Raw genomic sequence first — 21,305 nt, forward strand, 5'->3', positions numbered from 1 at the left:
TCCATATCGAGTTAAATTTGTAGTTTCCATTTTTCTGCTTTTACTATTTTATTAAATATTTTTATAAATAACTAACAAATAAAACTCATGTATAAACGAATAAAGTTATAATTTTTACAATAAATGAACAAATTTTCTTCTAAAAAACGTATTTACATACTATTAATTTTATGGACAATGCTAGACTCCCAAAATATAACCCCCAAAAATTCTTCAAATCTATGTGACATTAAAATATTCATTGATTAAGCATTTTAGAACGTAAATCCTAACAGCTTAAGTATTTATTAAAAAGAGGAGAAAACAAGCACATCTGCTGACTCCTGGTACTAAAGGCAGAGCAACAAGGATGATTGGCGAACTATTTTATTGTTTCAGGCCCAATTTGAGGGCTTATAAAAAGAATGTGCCATTTACAAGGCCTCCAAAGACTCTGCCCTATCATTGTATAAATTATACCTTTAGGAACTTGCTGCTCTACAATCAAAATCTTAAATAACAGTATTACAGCCACAAAGCTGTGCGAGAACTTACTCCTAAGGCATTGGCGTTGCAGCAACTTGCTGCTCTTGCAGCGCAAGGGGAACAGCGGGTTTCCAACTTGTGCCATCTGGACTGTCCATAAGAGCAATACCTACAGCAGCTAAATCTTTCCTAATTGCATCTGACTTTTCATAATCCTTGTTCTTTCTTGCCGTTGTCCTTTCTTCGATTTTGCGCAAAATATCGTCTTCTGTTAATTTTGCACGCGTCAATGCCTTTTCCCTCAGTTGCTGCAGAACCTGCAGCACAGAGAAGGTAGCGGTAAGCTAAAAATAGGGGGAAAAAAATTTATAATGGTATATACAACACAGATTAGTGAATCCCAAGCAAAATATCCAGAGAGAACTGTGGATAGACAATCGGAAATGTTGCTAAAATCAACAGTTAACAAAACTACTGGGAGTAATTCGGGAAAACTACAAATGCATATTTGAGGGGCTAAAAAATGCACACTTTAAAAGCCAAGGCATATGCATTGCTTTCTCATGCTTCACGCAGTTAAGAATTTCATTGACCCTAGCTGTGATGTAATGAAAGTAAACCACAAAATTTAGGTAAATCATACTGTCTAACAGACAAATACAAAATCTAGTGAGATTCTTACATACAGCAATATTTCTGCATAATAAAAGGCACAACATTTCAGCAATAATTTTACCTCCGCATAACTTGTTGGCATTAATCCTAAGATTGTCAGGATGCTCCTGATGATATTTTCCATAGCTGCAAGTGCTTCTATCCGCTTGGTTTGCTTCTTTCCCTGCATTTAACAGATATCCAGTTATAATATAATAATAAGTATCAACCAGATCTTTGGTAAGAAATATTATGCAAAACCTAAGCATCAGAAGAATACCCTTCCGTTGATTGCATTCAATTCAATTATGTCAATATGCACTGACTTCTATTAATTTGAATTCTTGCGTAGCCAATAAAGCCATTGCACCCCCACATTCAAACAAAATTAAAATACAATTGCAAAAGACATACATTCATAGCCATAAAGCATGCAGTATCAAAAATCCTTTACCTTACGAGTATGCAGCATATCATTGATGGTTTTTAATGGGTCTGATAATGAAGCCAAAACAACTGATGTATGAAGATCATCTGACATTGAGGCGTTGAAATCATTATCAAACTTCTTGATGGCATCAAGAATGTCAGGAGGGATGAAATCCTCAGATGCCGGATCATGCCCGCGCAGAACATTTTCGCAATCATGTAATGTCTGCAATCAATTCAACCAATCAAGGAAAAATAAAAGGACTTCAACAGAATGAAAGCTAAAATAAAATAAGTAAAATATCTAAGCTGAGAAAAACGTAACACAAGTAATATCCGTGTATGAAAAAAAATTCGGATTTCTTGTATGTATTAATCAATTATCAAACAATTTTGTTTTGTTAAATTTATATTCAGGTTTCTTGTGTGTCTTAAAAGAATCTCAAATGTAAGCATCTATAAAGTGTAAACTTTTTCCATCAAGAACTCAATGTCAAAAGATTGCTCAGACCATTCACCCTGGTAAAGTGGCCCATGAGTGGAAGGATACAAAATGATCCACAACGGCTGGTTGGTTCACACAAATAAAAGGGAGAGTTTGAATGGCTGTGCTACCTGATAGATGTAGAAAATACGTTCAGAAGCACCTTCAAGCTGTACATCAGAATAGTTTATTGGAGATCGATAGTGTGTCCCCATCAAGAAAAGTCTTAAAGCTAGTGGATGGTAAAGGTCTATAACCTGAGGAAAGATACAAATCATACAATGGTTGTAGCATAAGGAATAAAGCAAAAAATTGTCATTGATGCAATATCTGCAAGGACCCAAAGTAAAGAAATAAACATATCATAAATAAATAACAGAAACAAAAAAGAAAGGCCAACGAAGTTTACAAAAAATAAATCTCACCTGCCTAATTGTGAAGAAGTTTCCAAGGGATTTAGACATTTTCTCTGAATCAACGGTGACAAAACCATTGTGCATCCAGTAACTTACATCGCTCTGTTTACATGCAGCACAACTCTGAGCAATTTCATTTTCATGATGGGGAAACACAAGATCCATTCCTCCACCATGAATGTCGAAAGTGTAGCCAAGATAAGCAGCACTCATGGCGCTGCACTCAATATGCCATCCAGGTCTTCCAGGCCCCCATGGACTCTCCCAAAAGGGTTCCCCCTCCTTGGCTGACTGAAAAGAGTACAAACTTAAATGACAAAAATAAATAAATAATAAACTAAAGAAGAAGAGTATGAAATTTGGACTCAGAGAATAGGCTGAAGCCAGTTTTGATATCACATATAGCAACCTTAGAAACTTGAATGCAAAAACCACTAATGCTATTATCATGAAAATGATTTATAGATGAAACTTAGCAGCTAAAAAAGAAGAAGCATGCAGCTCCCATAGATATACCAATGCCATACAGAGTAATGAAAATATCTTAGTGATATATCTAGCCTACCAAATTCAATCAATTACAAAAAAATAAATTAAATAGTTTTGGATGCATGATTTAGTCCCTTAATGACCTGCTATCTTCAACCTAAATGTCCAAGAAAGAAGTGAGACCAAACACCTTTTCACTGGGCAAAAAGTGAAACTAAGACCTTGACAGCCAGCCTCACTCCATCATTCCAAGAGAAAAAATAAGGGGCCAAAACCTACATACGGCATGCCAAATCCTACAAAAGCATCAAATTGAATGGACTAGATTCTATTTCAAATTAAATTTTCCTGTACTAAGAGAGAGACCGGTTGACCGATGAACATATATGGTCATAGCTTGCCAGAGGTAGTGATTTGAAGTCAGAATGCAACACAGGAGACAATGATAATTGCAAGATCACCTTACCTTCCATAAAGCAAAATCAGCAGGGTTTCTCTTTCTCGAGTCCACAGCAACTCGTTCACCAGCTCGGTTATCTTCTAATCTTCGCCCAGATAATCTTCCATAGTCTGGGAATTTATCTACAGAGAAGTACACATCTCCATCAACCCTATAGGCATACCCATTGTCAAGAATCTGCCAAGATAGCACATTTAAATTCAATACTTGTGAGTACAGTATCTTTCTAGTTGATCACCCTACCCCAAAGAAGCGAAAGAGAGAGATTTGGCAACCTAACAAGATAAAACCATGTACAGAACAGTCAATAATGAATACAGCATACATGAAAGGCAGGGAACTAATGTAGGATTCATAGGCAAACCAGCCCTGTATTTATTCATACCACATTCAATTTCAGTTTACAGAGCCACAACTCTGGTTAGCAGGCAAGAAAAACAAACTGGCATAGCAACTCTCAAGCCTACGTAAGTTCTAGGCTTCTCCATAATCTAAAATATAGCAAGCGTAATAAGCTTTATGATCAGAGACATAATTTATATGATAAATATGTGTTCCATACAAAACACTCATCAATTGCACTGCTTCGGTGCTTTAATAAATTCCTTTTTGAATAGAAAAAAACAAAACAGTTAACCGTATCAAAGACATTCTTCTTTCATGTCCTGCTGTGTTACATTCAATGTTCAAGAAAGTACCTGCTTGATCATATCAAAAATTTGGGGCATGTGATCAGAGACACGTGGTTCAAAAGAAGGGGACAGGCAATGAAGGTGCACCATATCTTGATGGAACTCTTCACAGTAACGCCTGCTCAAACTGATTGGATCTTCTCCGACTTCATTTGCTCGAGCGATTATCTACAGAATTGGAAAAGTTGAGACTCAGCAATCCTGCCATACCAATATGAAAGGCAGCTGGCATTCAACACTTGTACAAAATAATAACCAAAGAAAACCATATAGGCCAACTTAGGAGCTACAACACCAGAATCATAAGATTGATAATCAGGATCACAACAAACAAAGCTTATCAAATAAGTTACACGCAGAAACAGGTGATGATGTTCAATGTGAACAGATGAGTCGCAGATGCAATAAACACTGATGAAACTTAAAATCGTCAATCCCTCTTCTTTTTTTTACAAATCTCGACCATAGAAATTATATCGTGGTACAAAAGCATAGTGAAAGAACGTTTTTAACGAAAAAGAACAAAGTGAAAGAGGTTAAAACTACAAAAATAAAATTATCTAGCCACTTCACTTGTTAAGATTCCAAGTGTGCAAATAAAATTTATTCATATACAGTCAAACTTCCCTCAATATCAACCATGGTAGACTGAGCATCTAGTATTTCAAATTCTAAAGACCGGCATGCAATTTCTCAGACCCACATTGTACAATGATGTCATGGTATGCTTGCATTAACAAATACTGCAAAATTCACAAACCTTGTCATCAACATCAGTGAAGTTTCGAACATAGCATACTTCATATCCCAAATGCCTTAGATATCTGCCAATCAAACCAACAAAATTCAATCAACAACTAGGCATCAAGTAACCAAACATCCACAAATATACAATAGAGTAACAAAAAAAAGGAGGACCTGTAGAGGACGTCGAAAGTGACATAGACGCGAGCATGGCCAATATGACTAAGATCATACGCTGTGACGCCACACACATACATTCCGACCTTACTGTCCACTTTGGGCTTGAAAAGATCCTTCTTTCTGGTCATTGTGTTGTAGAGCCATAGCTCTGAAAACGGACTAGCAAACCCATCGCTGCTACTGGATTTTCTAAGATTCTCATTGTTGATTGACGGCAGAGATGATGAATTTAGAGAGCTGAAACAACGAAATACAGCAGGCCTCTTGTTCTTGTTCCTTCCACAGAAGGCGCGTGTGGCGCGGGGCTTGAGTTGAAGTGAACATAGTGAGCGAGTAAAAGGAGGGAAACGGATCGTGGCCAAAGGATTGTAACACTTGAGGAGAGTACCCATTCCCTGTACTCTGCTTCTCTTCGCACTTCTTTACACACAATAAAAGACTTCAGTCGGTCAATGTGGATTACAAAACTTTCCCTTTCTCTTATCTTGCTAGCCTCTGAAGCATCTAGCTGATGTGAAGTTGTGAACTTGCAATTGCCACATATGAAAAAGAAAATTAAAAATCAGACCTGCAAATCATAGCCAAAATCAAAGTTCATTAACCTAGAGCCTAATTTTTGCATTATCAACATTAATAAAAAAAATTCAGATATTTAAAATAATTAATTAATGACAAATTGGCACATAGAGATAGAGGTACCAGAGGGTGGCCTCCGAGGAGAGGCGATAGTGCGTGAACCGAAGTGCTTCGTCCAAGGGAGATGGTGAGATGCGGCGGTCGTGCTGCGTGCAAGGTCGTCCAAATGAGTTTTGAAATGAAATTCGTTCGCGAAGTGATCAAAAGTTCAATCAACTCCCTTCCACAGAATGCCTGACCGGCACACAAGTTTCCGGCACACAAGTTTCGATTCTAAAATAAGGTTATTCAACTTTTCAAAGAGACACAGAGGGATTGGGCATTGAAGGTTGAGAATGGGAGGAGTGAATTTGCTCAAAAATTAACTTTCAGCGGATTGAATCCGCAAGACCCATGGGTCCGAAAGTGCCAGGGTTGGAAACGTTGGGTAATGGGTTGAGTGATGCTCCTAAGAACAAAAGCCCATTAATTCCCAAGGTCCTCACACGACCCATCTTTTCTTAGAGCAATCGGGTTAATACAAATCATCGAAAAGTTATCAATGTTTCAATTTAATCACTAAATATTTAATTATTTTAAATTGATCACTGAAAATTCAATTTGTATTAATTAACAGAATTGGACAATTTTCATCAAAAAAACTTGCTGAGGTCTAGTCATCCAGACAATCCAGGCCTGGGCCATAACTCTATACCTCTCCACTTTCTACTTTTTTTTTTCTTGTCTTTTCAGTGACTGATTAGTGATTAGACACAAATTTCAAGCCAAGCTGAGCTGCCCCGGGCCCTGAAAATGCTTCAATTCAATTCTGAGAGCCATGACTAGATGAAAAGAGCCCAACTAAAGACTAATACTTGGGCTGGAAACCCAAGTCATGTCAATGTTTTTCACTGTTTTGATTTGATAAGAGGGTTTTTTTACGGGCATGCGTTTTCTTCGAATCGGGAGGAGTTACTTTTGATTTTAATCCAATTGGGACTCACAATGCATTGCTATCAATTCTCCAGTGTTTGATTTTTCTGCTTTCAGGTTGTTTTAGAGCCCGAAAATGTTGTACTACTGTGGAAGTGGAACCTTGAAAAGGATGAACAACCGGATCACCGTTCTTGGGTTATGGGTATGTCCAACTGTAATCTTGTTAGCTATGAATCCAAGTATCTTTGCTGCTGTGATTTTTTTTTCTGGGTTCCTTATCTTGAAGTGATTCCCACCATTGGGTATTTTTAATGTCTAGGCTGATCATGAATTGGCATTGCATTTTTTGAATTTTTTTTATATACGATTTGATTATCTTTCAGCTTAAAAGTTCATGGGGAGACTGTGTTTTGAGTCAAGGTCTTTAAGGGAGCACAGAGCACTGATGTCATTGGCTGTAAATTAGGTACACTTCCAATTATGAGCTCCTTATTTGGTTTCTTAAGAGAGTTTGTGGGGAAGAATTTAACTTATCTTGTACACTGCAAATTATTTTAGCCATTGAACTACCTTAATTTTTATGAATTGATGGGTGGTGTGATAGTTCATAGGCAAGATAAGAAAAGACAGACTTATGAAAGAATACATTCTTCTTTTGAGAAATTATGGACAGCATTGATAAGAAGCCAGATTGCATTGGTAAGACAGGTATGGCATTGTTCTTGTAGAGTGAGCTAAAAAGAAAGGGAATATTGAAAAATTATTGAAATTGTTGGAGAGATTCAAACCCATGACCATGGCCCTTGGCTTAGGAGATTATTACCATCCCAACTAGGGGCTGATTGATTGCTTTTCAGTGTTCATTCACCATTCAAATAGGCTTACTAAAGCGAGCACAGTTCCAACGGGAATCATTCAAGCCCTTGTCAACCAGATCCCACTTTCTTCACATGTTTCTGCATGTAGTTTTTTTCCTGCATAAAATCTGATATGCTGTGGTGCCATCTTTTCTTGGTTACTGTGATCACCTTAAGGCTTTGATCCTCGTATTCACGAGAATTCGATTCTTATGATGTGAAGGGAGGAAGCCATATGTTGAATAGTTAGATAGCACTGGCTGGCAAGTAAATAGATAAATAAGGGTCAGTTATATAATTTCAATTTTTGTACAGAGGGGCACCGCAAAGAATTCTTGCATTTCACTCTGCACAACTGTTTCATGTATGATTGTTCTACTATATAGTGATCGTTTTAAGTAATCTAATATAATTGCTTCTAAATTCATTGTTAATTGTAGTGGAGTTATATATTTTTATTATCTTTTTGTTTGCCTAAGAATGAAAGTGCTAGTAACTCATTAATTTCAGATGACTAAGCTAAATTTCTTGCCAATCTAGGGAGGAAATAAAATGATACAAGCTCCTTGAGCAAAACAAAAATGAAGAACTGTAAGTAACTGAATATCCAGTGAAAAGAATCTGATATTTTGACTGTCAGTGCTACACTTGATTATGTGTTAATGTGCTAGCAGGATATAATGATGCTAAAAGCATATGGGTACTCAAATTCTCAAAATGTGAATGAATGAAAGAATAGGTTTAGTTTAAACTTCAATTGTCTTCTGATTAAGAGCCGTGTATCTCCATCTCTCTTTTTCTACAAAGTCTGCATCCAAAAATCTGGAAACAAATTCCCAAAGCCTGTAAGTGTCTTCAAAATTTGTTAACAATCCCAGTGCAACTGTGACTACAGATATCCCGGAGCAGGATTTGTTTCTTTTCTTGTATGGAACTGCTTTGGCACTTTCAGTTGTTTTTTCTTCAAAAATCTGCTCTTTCTCTTCTAGATATTTGTCTGAGAACCAGATATGGCATAGAAACCCACAGCTTAAAGAAATGTTGTTTCGATCAGCAAGTTTCTGCACAAGTGCAGGATCAATTTTTTCTCCTTTCCAATCATATATGTTGAATGCTAGGGATGGTCCTCTGTCAAACTTTACCTTTGGTCCATATATCCTGACTGGAATGAGTCCATTCTCTGAATTTGGGTGCTGAAGATTCATCAACGCATTTATCAACCAGTTTATCAGGTACCTTGCTCTGCTACTGATAAGTATCAGCCCCAGTGAATCTGCATGATCCAATCCCCTGCATTCTAGTTCTGTATTCTCACCAGTGGTAGTTTCGATGGTCTTGGACTGGACAGATGCGAAGGGTGTATCATCTAATTCCTCAATTTCTGATGAAGTAACTGCCTTCTTTTTTGCATTTCTCTCGTCACTTTCAGGCACTTCAGGTTGAAACATGGTGTCCTTATCCAAATCTAATTTTTCAGAAGTGACCGACTCCTCAGGATATTGAGATGGCTTTGAGACTGGAAGAAGAGTGGCAAGTCCTACACTGGTAGCAACAGTTGAATCCATTAAAACTGAAGAACTTGATTTCTTGACAAACAGACACCCATGCCCACATGGATTATCACCAAAAACCTTATAAAACGAGCAAATGAGAAAGTCAGGCTGAAAAAGAGAGAGTCCCAAAGTGTCCATGTCCTTAGGTCCCAATGCACTTGCATCAAGCAAGACATGCCATCCCTTCTCTTGAGCCATGCTCAGCCACTGATAGGAGTACCGGGCTCCGGTCATCCTCGACTGAAGTGGGAAAACAAAGAGCCCTTTCTTCCTTTTCTTCGTCTTACTCTCTAGTTTCCTTCTTAGCTTTTCTGATTGGATTCCCAGATTAGGCCATGAGAACTCAGCTGACATAACTCGCACTCCTCTCTTCTTGGAGCTTTTGACCATCTCTTCCACTGCATCATTCTCATAGTCATAGACAGTCAGAAGATTACTATTAGATTCAAAAGGATAAAAATCAGCCAAAAGTTTAAAAGCAGATGAATGGTTGGCAGTGAAAACCATGGAGTAATCATCTCTGGAGATATTCATAAAAGCCATAATCCTTTTTTGGATCTTGGATTCTAGTTCTGTTTCGTGGCCACCATACTTTACTTGAGCATTCAGGTTCACAGACTTGTAGGATATATCAAAGAAAGGTGATTGTAATGTAATGGAATGCAATGATGGGGGAGAAATTGATGAGGAGGCAATATGAGCTGAATTACCATGACTTTGTAATTGGGAGTAGGAGAACAAACCATGGCCAATGTAGTCAAGACAGACATGTTTGGACAAGGAGAGATGGTAATACTCTTGGGCTCGAATTCTGTCAGTCTCATCGGTCTGGCAATACCGCGGAAAGGCTCTTCTGAAATTAGAAAATGATTCTTGTAGTGAAGGGAGGGATTCATGGTTGGTGAATCTGATGTGCGGATAGAGAGAAGAAGCTAAAGCAACAAGAAACTCATATTGAGAAGCCGTAGAACCTGCAGACTTTAGAGAATTGGAGTCTAGAAAATTAATAGCTGGACAACAACCATGAAAGCAGGCTTGTGAAGCCTCTCTTAGACAAGGTGAATGCATTCCCTCTCCTTTTCTCCCTCACCCTCATATATCTCTTCCTCTCTTATTGAATCTTGGTTGGATATTTTAAATTAATGCATAAATGTGAAAAGTCATACTTGATTGCTTGTGGCAGAGCTGGTGTTGACCCTTTCTCTCAAGATTTGAAAATTACAAAGCTGGTGTGGTTCTTGTTACTTGCTATGTTAGTACTAATAAAGAAATAATAAGACATCAAATTCCATTGCTTTTGTCCTACGTTTACTTGCTGCCTCAGAACTTTTTGGTTCTTTTATGACCCTTTTGAAGGGTTCATGTGTGGCTATCTGGACTCAATGACTAGCAATCTCAATGGTCTTTAACCTCTCATGCATTATTTGGTTTCACTTTCTTGACGTGGAAAACCAAGTCTTGTCCTGTCCTGTCCTTGCTGCGAAATGAAATGGTTGTGAAATTTCGTTAATTTTGTTGCAGATGCGAAGAATGGGAAAGAAACAAAAAGAAAAGTGCCAAGGGAAGGGATTGTAGTGGCCGGCATTGTCAATGCAGGCCAACAATGCCGGCCGGAAAAATTCTTTGGAAGGACCTTCACTTATCATTCCCTAATGTTGATGACAGCTCTTGAAGTTTCCACCACTGTATGTTGGGACGACAAGTCAATGTCAACTGCTTGTCTTAAGCCATCTCACGCGGTTACGTTGTAGACTCTGTAAAACAAGTCGTCTTCCAACATATTGGGACTAGTTATAAGTTCTAACTTATATGTGAGAAATCTCCATGACATTTGTCATAACATAAATCAGGCAGAAGCTGATTCCTTTCATATTTTTAGTTTTCAGAAATGAAAACTAATTTTATTTTTACGTGGAACCCGTCCAACTGTCCACTGAATAGGGGTATAAATGGATGGTTTTTTCAGTTTTTGACATGAATTTAACTGAACTGACAATTGATTATTGATGATTATTTCGATTATCGGTCGGTTCTATTAAAGAAATATGTAAAAAAAAAAAAATTTCAAATATCATATCAATCGACTCGATTATCGGTCGGTTACGATTATTCGATTGTTTTCTTATAGCTCTACCATCGGACAACTAGCTGCCCACTAGACAACTAGTAAGGATTATGACTTGATTGCTTTAATTGATGGTATTTTTTCCAATTTGGCAAGGCAAAGGAGATCACAAAAGAAGTGGATAAGGCAAGGTTTGTTTAAGAGATTCATAGATTTGGGGTAGGTGATGTTTTAAATATAGTTGCGTTGTATGAAGGGCACTTTTTTATTGGCTGATTAAGCATGAAAATGATTTGCAGTTGAAATTGAACAACTCGTGAATCAACCTCGTCTCACATGGTATGTCTTATTTGGATTTAAATCTATAACCAATTAACAGCTTCATTAAACAGAACGCAAATTTACATATACATGGAATAATTCCATATTTAATTAAATGTATTTTTTCTTTTCCTTTTTTTTTATATATTTTCACAAAATAAAATTTATCTAAAATAAAAATTTAATATCAATTCACTTTTGATAAAATGTATTTTTGTAAAAATATAAATAAAATAATAAAATTTTCAATTTTGATGTCGAAAATACGATCAATTGCATTGCTTCGGGAGTGGAATAAGCTCCCTGCAACTTCATCTACGCATTCACTATGATGCAGTGATACTGTAATGCATCACTTGGCCAAACACTTTTTTGTCCAAACATAGTGCGTGCAAATCAAAAATGGTGCATTTGACGAGTGCAAACACACGGCCAAACGCACCCTATATTTTTACTCGAGTTTGGTTTGCTAAGAAATATTAAAACCCGTTTAAGCTCATTTATATCATTTTTAAAAAAAAAACCCCAAAGTCTCTATTTCCGCCGCTACCTTGTGACATTTTATACCCTAAACATATGCACTACTTGGCCCTTGCAATTGAGAATAGGGTTTATATTTTGTATCATAAGCTATCAAAACATTTTGTTTACTTTTTCTCTTTTGAAATACCGATGAAAAAATATGTTTCTCATTAAAATCGAACCTTGAACACACATTTACCTAACCCAATCGATTGTCAATCGAGCCACCTCTCTATCGTAACATTTCATATACTAGAACAAGGCCGATTAATTATTTGGAGTATTCAAGGTACCCATATAATTTCTTCATTCAAACCTTCATAAATACAAACATGTTCAAACTTCAAACATAATTTTCAACACCCCAAATCATCAAACAAAATTACTCTGAGTCTTGATCCCTTGCTGCTAGTCTCTCCCTCAATATCTTAACTCCCATGTATCTGTAAAAAAGTAAATTCAGAACCCAGTTAGTCTTACTTACATAATTCCATCTATATAAAAAAGTCTCATGAAAATTATAACTAAAAAAACTAATTTACCTTCCAAGCATCATGACAGTTGCTTGAGGATTAGTACCAGGAGAGAAATTAAAAGTTGAACCATCAACAACCCTTAATCCATCAACACCAACAACCTTATAATCACCATCAACTACACTCCCAACTTGACAACCTCCATGATAATGCCAGATTGTCATGACAGTGTCCTTACAATATTGTTCCAAGGAGATCGACACGTTCCGATGTTTCGGTAACAAGTTTATTGGGGAATTTGCAGTCATGTTCATCAATGTTGATACTGATAAATTATTGTACCTGAATGTGGAGAATGCATTTGATTCAATTACTTTCTCCACTGTTGACATGCCCTGTACACATCTTTGTAAGTCTTCTGGTTCTTTGAAGTAATTGAATGTGACTGATGGGTTATGGTCCGGGTCGCGGGTTCGGAGCTCCAATTGGCCTGTTGAGATTGGGCCCATAATCTTTTCTAGTATAAATCCTCCCACGAATGCTGCTTGGTCCAGATTGTTCATCAGTTCAATAGCTTTGGATAGGGCCTCCGGGGTCCTCTGTTTTGGAGGCACTGTGGAGAGCTGCCCAATCTGCATATATGAACTGAACAATTAATCATACCCCCATGCACCCAAATTAAAGCCTCTGGGCACAAATGGGGTTCTGGGCCTGATATGACTAAACTTGGCCCAAAAGAACCCAAATTTTATGGTATTAGGGGTGTTAAAAAACTGTATAAACCAAACCCATCGTTAAACCGGCTGAATGGTCGGTTATTTTTTTAAAACAAATTTACTTAGAACTGATCGAAATAATCATCGATAATTGATTGATTGGACAATTAAATTCACGTCAAAAAGCCTATCGTTGACACCTCTATATAGTACCTTGGGGGAGAACATTCCGTAGTCTTTGACGGCTGAACTGCTGCCGAAGTTAGAGCCGCTGGCAGCTTCAATGTAGCTTCCGAATTCAGTGATTCCCACGACTTGAATGAGCGAGACTTCCGTTTGGGCCGGAGAAGGGACGAAGACAGCATTCATTGGGTTATCGGACATGCGTTGACCCACCATGGGCTGGTCCAACACAACTGTGATATTATGGGCTTGAAGGTGTTTTTCTGGGCCGACTCCGCTCAACATCAACAATTGTGGGCTTCCCAGAGCGCCAGCAGAGACAATGATTTCGTTGTTGGATCCTTGGTTGAGATAGGCTCTGTGTTGGGCCCCCGTTGCATCTACAAATATCACTCCATGGGCCCTGGGCCTTTGTTGTCCTGAGACGTATAAATAGGAATGTCAAAAATACCCAAATCCAACATATACCCTCATGATCCGCTACAAATTAGACAGATACATCCTGTTAATTAACGGGTCGAAAATGGGTATAGATATTTTTATAGACTATAACAGAGTATTATTGTATCTAATGGTACTAGAAAGAAAATGGAAAATCCATAGCGGTTACATACCTTCATCTGCAAACAAAATTTTAGGCACAGTAGCATGTAAGAAGACAGTAATACCACTGGGATTTGCGTACTCCAAGAGATCAGCAGCAGTGTGTCTATGGCCATTTTGGTCAAAAATGGTTCCACCAACCTTAGTTCCATTAATATGGTCATATGTAAATCCATTGAATGGCACCACACCTGCCTCTATCAGTCCATCCCTAAATGCGGACTGCCATGACTTCATACTGGGCTCAAACGCCACCTTGTTCTCAACCCACCTGTACGACTCGTTCACTAGCCGTCCATCCCATCCGGCCTCTCTAATCAACCCAAACAAAGAAGACATTTATTTATTTATTTTGGTAATGGAAACTCGGAAAGACCCCGGCCCAACGATCACTTTATGATCCCTAGGTTAGTTTTAAATCTGGGCTTAACTATCACAGCCCTTACCACGCAACATGTGCTTTAGACTGGCCGAAACCCGTGCGGGTAAATGAGCCGAAATTCAGAAGTGGGTCTCACGGAACCATTGTAGTCCCTGAAAACATTTAATGCTATTGGGCCGGACCGAAAAATCATTGGGCCTTAATTTGAGACCAATTAGTGATACGTACCTGACGTAATCTAGTGGCGCGCGCGTGTAGAAACCGGCGTTAAGGCAGGTTCCACCGCCCAACACGCGGGCTCGCGCGTTAATGACACCGTCTTCGGAGATGAAGCGTTGGGAGGGGGACGTGGGGGAGAGGTCGGAGAGTGAGGCGCCAAAGGAGGATAAGTTGGTGATGTTGGGGTTGCCATAGGGAGAGCAGCCGCGTTCGAGGAGCAAAACGGTTGCGTTCTGGGAGAGAGTGGCGGCCAATGGACAACCAGCAGTGCCTCCTCCAATGATGATGTAGTCGTAGGATGACACTGCAGGGGCTGACGTGGCGTTGTGCATGAAAGAGTAGTTTGGACCTAAGATGCAAAAAAGACAAAGACCGGTTACGTTCCCAGGTTGACTATTTAATGCAAATTAAAAGGTGGCAAGGAAAATGTTTTCTGCCAATATTTATTTATTTTTTTTGTATGTCTTTATTATGATTGTTCTAGTTAGGTTAATTTTCTATTTCACAACCACAAAAGCGGCATTAATTAGATAAAGAAAGCATGAAAAATTAGGTCGATGTTGTATTTTATGTCATATATCATATATCATATATCAAGGTAGTCCTAAAAGCATATAAAAAAAAAGTAGTCCAATTACTGGAATATTTATCATTTTCGTTATAAACCTAACAAACAATGAACAATATGTTACATTAAAAAAAGAGATGTTCATATATTCAAAAACAAAGAGGGAAACAAATAATGACATTCGCGGGTGAGTTTTTCAATTCAGTTCTAGTTTTAGTAGAGAAATGTGTAATTTTTATTATAAAAGATCGATCTTTGATTACGATCGGTTTCAATTTTGACGGTTTTTTTGAACAGCGCTAGAAAAAAAGGGGAAGAAAGAAACATATAGCAGTAGTGGAGAAAAGCATGTATGTTAGTGAATGATATATATACCTTTGTCAGAGTGGCAAAATCCATGAAAGAGAAGAAATCCGAGTAAAGCAGCACCAACAAATCTCCAACAGCCAAGATGACCCATTCCCATTTGTCCCAAAGTGACCAAAAATGAGCGAGCTAGCTAGAAAGGCCTGGCAAATAATAATGGGTTTGGCTTACAACCAAAGAATATATATATATATATATATATATATATATATATATATATATAAACATGCATGCAAGGTCACCCAACAATGTAGACGGCTATAATTGCTGTTGGCATAAAGAGTTCTTGCTGGTTTTCTCGGCGGAAAGTACAGAGCCTTACCAAGAGAGAGCTAATAATGGACGTTTATGCAAGAAGAGTAGAGGATGCATGTGCTACCTATAAAGCCCCCCCTGGATACACTCCAACCACAGAATAATTAAACCATCACCTTATCTTTTTCCTCTCCTACAAAAGAGTACTGTTTTTATAAATACACAGTGCAACCAACATTTTCGTCTGTTGCAAGAGAGAGAGAGAGAGAGAGAGAGAGAGAGAGAGAGAGAGAGAGAGAGAGAGAGATTAATTAGCTAGCTAGGTATACTTAAATGCTCTTAGGGGAGATGCAAACTGTCTTGATTTTGATAGTTCATGTAGTGTAACAAGTGTAAGCAAGAACCTTTACATATTTGTGGGGGGCACAAATTTATTTATTGGTTCAAACTTCAAATCACGAAGTGTATCACAGTATCAGGTTATAAAGATGTCCACGTACCTAAACATGTTAATTGATTCTTCCAGCCGATCAAGGGGTACAACTACCGATGTGAAGAAGTCGCTCGCATCACTTAATTCTCCTTGAAAACATCGAATGCTCAACATATTCCATTTTAAATTTAATTAATACTCCAATAGCACGTTTGTTACATTGCCCTTTCACCAAGGAATGGTAATGAGAGGGGCAGAACTAGCATCGGATATTAAGGATTAGAATTTTGTGCGAGGTCAGAAGATAATGTGATTGTAAGGTCCCAATATGTTTTTAATTAGGATGTTTGAACACTTAGTTAATGCATTTATGGATATTTTAATTGGTTTTACTCTTATGGACGTTTCTCATTAGTTTTGTAGAAAACGGGATTAATTCATCTAAGTTGGAGACTTTTGGAGCTAAAGAAAATGCACTTAGATGAATATTTGTCCGGACACCTTCTTTGGTTGTCCGGACAATTCATTTGAGGGGCAAAAATGTCAAAAATATTGAAACTGTAGCGCAAAACGCAAATTGATGAAAAGGTGTCCAGACACCTCATCTCGTCGTCCAGACAGTTGGTCGATAGAAGGAGTGAGATAGTCAGAGGCACATACGTCTGGACAGATGCGTATGGCGTTCGAACAGCTGCCCAAGATATGTAATCCGAGAACACTTTTAAAGTTGGATTTTTGAATATTTTCCAAATATAACCAATGGGGGACGACTTTATAAGAGTAGTTAATTAATTTTAGATATATGAAAGAGACTAAAACCCTAATTGAAGGGTTTTTCTCATAACTTTCATGATAATCTCTTTCTAGTTTTAGGTTTTCTCTCATTCTCTCTTGCTCTTTCTTATTTTCTCATTAATTTTGTGTAAACATTGATTTAGATGACAATAAATTTGATATTTATCACCGATATCATGAGTGACTAGTTCTATAATCTTATTTCTAATCCCAAAGAATCAACATGATTTTCGATTGCTGAGTTTGAGTGTTTCGGATATTAAAAAATGACATATCCAAAGAAATGCAAGTAACAAAAATGTGAATGATTTATTGAATGTCCGGTCACACAAAGAAAGATATGATAATAAATGAAATTATTAGATCTAAGAGTATCACCAATTGAAGATAAATTATGAGAAAACCATTTCCAATGGATGGACACATACAATATAGAGATACTAGTGCGACGGTGAGAAGAATCGAGATAATTTGAAAAAAATAATATCTAAAGAGACATGACTTGAAGTAGTAAAAAAAAATATAGATTCAACAATAATTGATGAAAGTATGATCCTAAATAAAATGAATGATGAAAAGGAATACACGTACTGGATTTTTGTTGATTTTCTCATAAATTCATGTAATTGAGTCCAAACGTTTGGGATAATGCTTGTATGATGAGAATGATGAATAAACTTTAATATTGTATTTCAAATATAACTTTCCGGGCAAGACCCGGACCCGGACCTGGACCCGGACCCATTTAGCTTTATTTAGAGACTGTGAAGACTCTCAGAGAGGACCTTTCATCTGACTAGGTTTAACGCTGTTCCCGCTCTCAACATTCGTCGCACAGGGAGAAACTCTAGAGATTAACAGCCATGGCTAGCACCAAAGTTCAGAGGATTATGACCCAACCCATTGTCAGTTTTCTCTCATGCGTTCCCCTTTTTTTTAATTTTTATTTTAAACCCTCATGTTCTATGCTCACTGATTTTTTCTGTGTTTGTTCACTGCCATTCGTGCGGCACAAGAACCTGATTTTCAGGTTTCTCCAAAGTGTAAGCCACTATTGTTCCTGTTTCTCTGCGCCTTTGCTTCAATTTGCGTGATATTTATTGGGTGTTTGAGGTTTCTTTTGGCTGATTTTGCTTTTATAATTGGTGTCAATTGTCTCAGAAAGCTCGAATCCAGATTTGGCTCTTTGAGCAGAAAGATTTGAGGATCGAAGGCCGAATCATCGTAAGTTTCTTACACTGTACATTTGTTTATTTAACTTTCTGCTTTATATTTCATGCTTGGTGTAAAAAAAATTCTTCTCTCTGATAATACTGGCTACGGAAGACATTTCATGGGTTTCAAGGATTTTATTATCTTCAAACCCTTCATGTATAGGCAGCAACCAATTTTCCTGTGCGTTTTACTTCTTTATTACAGAATTTGTTGTTGTTCTTCTTCTATGTGCAAAGAACCATAATGCTTATGAGCATCACAACCTAGAAAGTATATGATTTGTGCAGCTGAATAAGAAAAGCACTTGGCAGTCTCTGATCCTTAGGCTGCAGAACTAGTTGCTGTTGCATAGTGGTTATCACGTTAGTCTTACATACTAAAAAAATCCAATCCTTAGCCTGCCGTTGGATTGCTCAATTACGACGAGGAAAACCAAGCCTGAACTACTTGAGCTTTAAGCCTCTGATGGAAAGCCTGATGCTGTCAAGGGCAATCTTTTTCTCTTTCGTTAACCACTCCAAAATGTTGAGACTAAACTAAATTCTTAATTGCCAAGCTTGTATTTCTGCAGTTCTACTTGGTTTCAGCCTTGCCATGTTAAACTGTTTTACTGTCTTATCAACTGAGCTCCAAAATATGGAAACCTCAAGTATGATTGCATGTTTATCTTCAATTGCATGTCTTTCACTCAGCCTTTAGTTTGATTCCTGATTTTGAGGTTAGGATCCAGAGTGATTGCTGGTTTTTTTTTTAATTTTGTTTTATTTACGTTAAAGTCCTGTGTCAGTGTCGGTGTGATATGCATGTGTAAACTGCATACCCGTTCACTTCATGTAACCTTGAAAATATAGCCCTGAAATGGCATGTATCCTCCATCAAAATGTTGACACCATTTTTTGTTTAAGCAAATATGAAATTAATGAAATTCTTGATCTTCTTCATTTTAACAGACAGTTTTTTATTTGGGTGGCACCTCCCTGGTGCCTTTTAAATGTGTTTTTTTTTTCTTTCTTTCTGTTCTGTTTAAAAAAAATAGAGAAATTCTTTTGTCCAAGTTATCAATTCACTAATGATTAACATCACTACATTCTTCGCATTAGATCAAGACAACAAAATAAGTGAATGAGATGGTAGTTACTTTGTTAATGTCTTCTCAGTTTGCAATTTGGTTTACATGCAACTGCATGCCAAGTAGTTGGCATAGTTGGACAGTTTGTGTACACTGCAGCACTGCTCTTGTTAAAATGCTTGACAAGCTAAAACTCTGTATCATCCTTTATTTACATAATCATCAGATTTCTTGTATTCTGATTACAAAAGGAAATTTCGCCTAGACTGAGTTTTGACATTCGTACTACAATTCCATGCTGCCTTCCTTCTTTTGTGTTTTGCATGCTTTGTTTCTGTAGCAAATTGACTATTTAATTGTCAAGTACCGAGTTGAAATATGCGGCCATGTCTCGTTGTAAAGCGTGGGTGTGAAAGCATAAGCAATTCACTCCACTTTACATTGGAATAACTTGGACCTCATAGTTTGCATGTCAAATGTATTTTTGCTGTCATCAAGTGCAGATGGCCTATTGGCTTCTCTACTTTAATGATGGATGATAAAACATCAAAAAAAACTTTTCGTAAGATTTGTTAAACTCATTTTTTGGTTGATCAATATGATATATGTGCTTGAGGACGACTCTTGGTGTAATGCTAAAGTTGCTTCATTACAGCTTTGCCTGTCATAGGTTCAAACCACAGAATTAGTATATCCTCAATGTGAGAGTCAGGTTGTGCAACCTCACCATGCCTTATAGTGGCAGTGAAAGCCTTTCACATTGGCTTTGAAAATTTTCAGAAAAAAGAAAAAGAGGAGGAAGATGAAAATTGTGCTTAAGGTCATAACTATTGGTACCAAGATCCCATGTTATGAATATGAAGTTGTCCACATTACTCCGTCCTTTCATGCTATGATGCTGATTAATCCTTCTGAATTTGACATCACTTCCAAAATGTCTTTGTTTCCTCATATTTGCAATCTCGTGTTGCCATAGCAACCCCAACACATGCACTTGCTCTCAGTGATGCATACATACAGCAAAACACACATACACAGCAACGGGAACAAAATATAGAATAAGAAAACCTCTCCCTGTCTGCTTTCATGAAAATTGATTGCTTCAATATATTAGAATGATGCTAAGGTTGTATGTAAACGTGGAAAGGGGGATGAGCCTTGTACGAACAAATGTTGGCTATTGAATTCGCCATAAGGATTAGTGTCGAGATATATGGATCCCTCCCTTTTGATAGATACTCCTTTATCTAATTTACTCGTAATTAAGAGGCTTGTGATAGAAGGTCCTAATGGCAAATATTTTGGAATATCAAAATTTGTGGTGCTGAGGTGGTAAAGATGATAAAAAAAATATTTCACAGTTTGCATGACTTTGTAAATGATATGGATACATGATTAAGGACATATCTGCCCCTCTAAAAAGATTTCGACTCGTAATACCTGATTTTGGGGTTTATGCAGGGTTTTGACGAGTACATGAATATTGTCCTGGATGATGCTGAAGAAGTTAGCATTAAGAAGAAGAGCAGGAAGCCTTTAGGTGAAAAACTTTCTTTATCTCCATGACCTTTTTAAGGACCCAAAACCTTCTTTCTTCTCGTTTTATGCGTTCACTAATTTTTTATGTTCTTTCGTTCAGGAAGGATTCTTCTCAAAGGAGACAACATAACTCTGATGATGAACACGTAAGTGCACTAAAATGCTTCTCTCTCTCTTTCTTGTTCTCCGTCTTTTTTTCATCATTAATGGCATTCCCTTTCTTCATCACGCAGGGGAACATAAATTCTCATACTAGCAGTAGCTGTTTAGCAAAGCTGAGAATACTTTACCATTCCAATCACTTGGATGTTGATGAATGTTAAACTTGATTTACTTCCTGGATGCAATGTACTATTTTCCATTGAAGATTTTTTTTGTTCCATCTATTACATATCAGCTTCTGCTTTCTGATGTACTTAAAAGTGTTTCTGGCATCAGCTTCTCAAGAAAGTATCTTGTATTCCACATTAGCCGTGGTTTTGGCAGTTGAGTGCGTAAAATCATGAAAAATCTAAATCTAGCTTCATCTTCCCCTCTGTTACTTTGAAACATTTCCTTTATTATTGACTGACTAGGGACATTAATGCAGCAATTGCCAACAGAC

At 37.4% G+C, this 21,305-nt stretch overlaps 4 protein-coding genes across 7 annotated transcripts; 1 reads left to right on the plus strand and 3 right to left on the minus strand.

Annotated features, from left to right (window-relative positions):
- Positions 1 to 331: 331 nt before the first annotated feature.
- Positions 332 to 6,088, minus strand: LOC119980432 (cysteine--tRNA ligase, chloroplastic/mitochondrial). 3 transcript variants are annotated; one of them, XM_038823127.1, is made up of 10 exons: positions 5,713 to 6,088; positions 5,008 to 5,539; positions 4,850 to 4,913; positions 4,096 to 4,257; positions 3,404 to 3,574; positions 2,458 to 2,739; positions 2,164 to 2,289; positions 1,574 to 1,774; positions 1,202 to 1,303; positions 332 to 782 (listed from the first exon to the last, which is right to left on the minus strand). In XM_038823127.1, exons 2-10 carry the CDS (start codon positions 5,403 to 5,405, stop codon positions 537 to 539), a joined length of 1,752 nt encoding a protein of 583 aa, XP_038679055.1. In that variant the 5' UTR covers positions 5,406 to 5,539; positions 5,713 to 6,088; the 3' UTR covers positions 332 to 536. The 3 variants fall into 3 exon arrangements, with proteins under 3 accessions (XP_038679055.1, XP_038679054.1, XP_038679056.1); XM_038823126.1 differs by having other exon boundaries at positions 5,008 to 5,581; XM_038823128.1 differs by lacking the exon at positions 5,713 to 6,088 and having other exon boundaries at positions 4,096 to 4,290; positions 5,008 to 5,078.
- An 864-nt stretch (positions 6,089 to 6,952) lies between these two features.
- LOC119980504 (molybdenum cofactor sulfurase-like) lies at positions 6,953 to 10,042 on the minus strand. Its single transcript, XM_038823219.1, has one exon. It carries the CDS (start codon positions 10,040 to 10,042, stop codon positions 8,168 to 8,170), a length of 1,875 nt encoding a protein of 624 aa, XP_038679147.1. The 3' UTR covers positions 6,953 to 8,167.
- A 2,031-nt stretch (positions 10,043 to 12,073) lies between these two features.
- LOC119981369 (protein HOTHEAD) lies at positions 12,074 to 15,826 on the minus strand. 2 transcript variants are annotated; one of them, XM_038824462.1, is made up of 7 exons: positions 15,718 to 15,826; positions 15,405 to 15,538; positions 14,471 to 14,810; positions 13,872 to 14,173; positions 13,288 to 13,676; positions 12,425 to 12,990; positions 12,074 to 12,325 (listed from the first exon to the last, which is right to left on the minus strand). In XM_038824462.1, the coding sequence occupies exons 2-7, from the start codon at positions 15,493 to 15,495 to the stop codon at positions 12,265 to 12,267; spliced, it is 1,749 nt and encodes a 582-aa protein (XP_038680390.1). In that variant the 5' UTR covers positions 15,496 to 15,538; positions 15,718 to 15,826; the 3' UTR covers positions 12,074 to 12,264. The 2 variants fall into 2 exon arrangements, with proteins under 2 accessions (XP_038680390.1, XP_038680389.1); XM_038824461.1 differs by having other exon boundaries at positions 15,405 to 15,587; positions 15,618 to 15,825.
- Positions 15,827 to 17,653: 1,827 nt separating this feature from the next.
- LOC119981262 (small nuclear ribonucleoprotein E-like) lies at positions 17,654 to 21,230 on the plus strand. Its single transcript, XM_038824316.1, has 6 exons — positions 17,654 to 17,783; positions 17,895 to 17,921; positions 18,040 to 18,102; positions 20,624 to 20,702; positions 20,802 to 20,847; positions 20,935 to 21,230. Exons 1-6 carry the CDS (start codon positions 17,742 to 17,744, stop codon positions 20,942 to 20,944), a joined length of 267 nt encoding a protein of 88 aa, XP_038680244.1. The 5' UTR covers positions 17,654 to 17,741; the 3' UTR covers positions 20,945 to 21,230.
- The last annotated feature ends 75 nt before the right edge of the window (positions 21,231 to 21,305 follow it).

Source organism: Tripterygium wilfordii, chromosome 16 (assembly GCF_013401445.1).
Source record: "Tripterygium wilfordii isolate XIE 37 chromosome 16, ASM1340144v1, whole genome shotgun sequence".
Classification (NCBI taxonomy): domain Eukaryota; kingdom Viridiplantae; phylum Streptophyta; class Magnoliopsida; order Celastrales; family Celastraceae; genus Tripterygium; species Tripterygium wilfordii.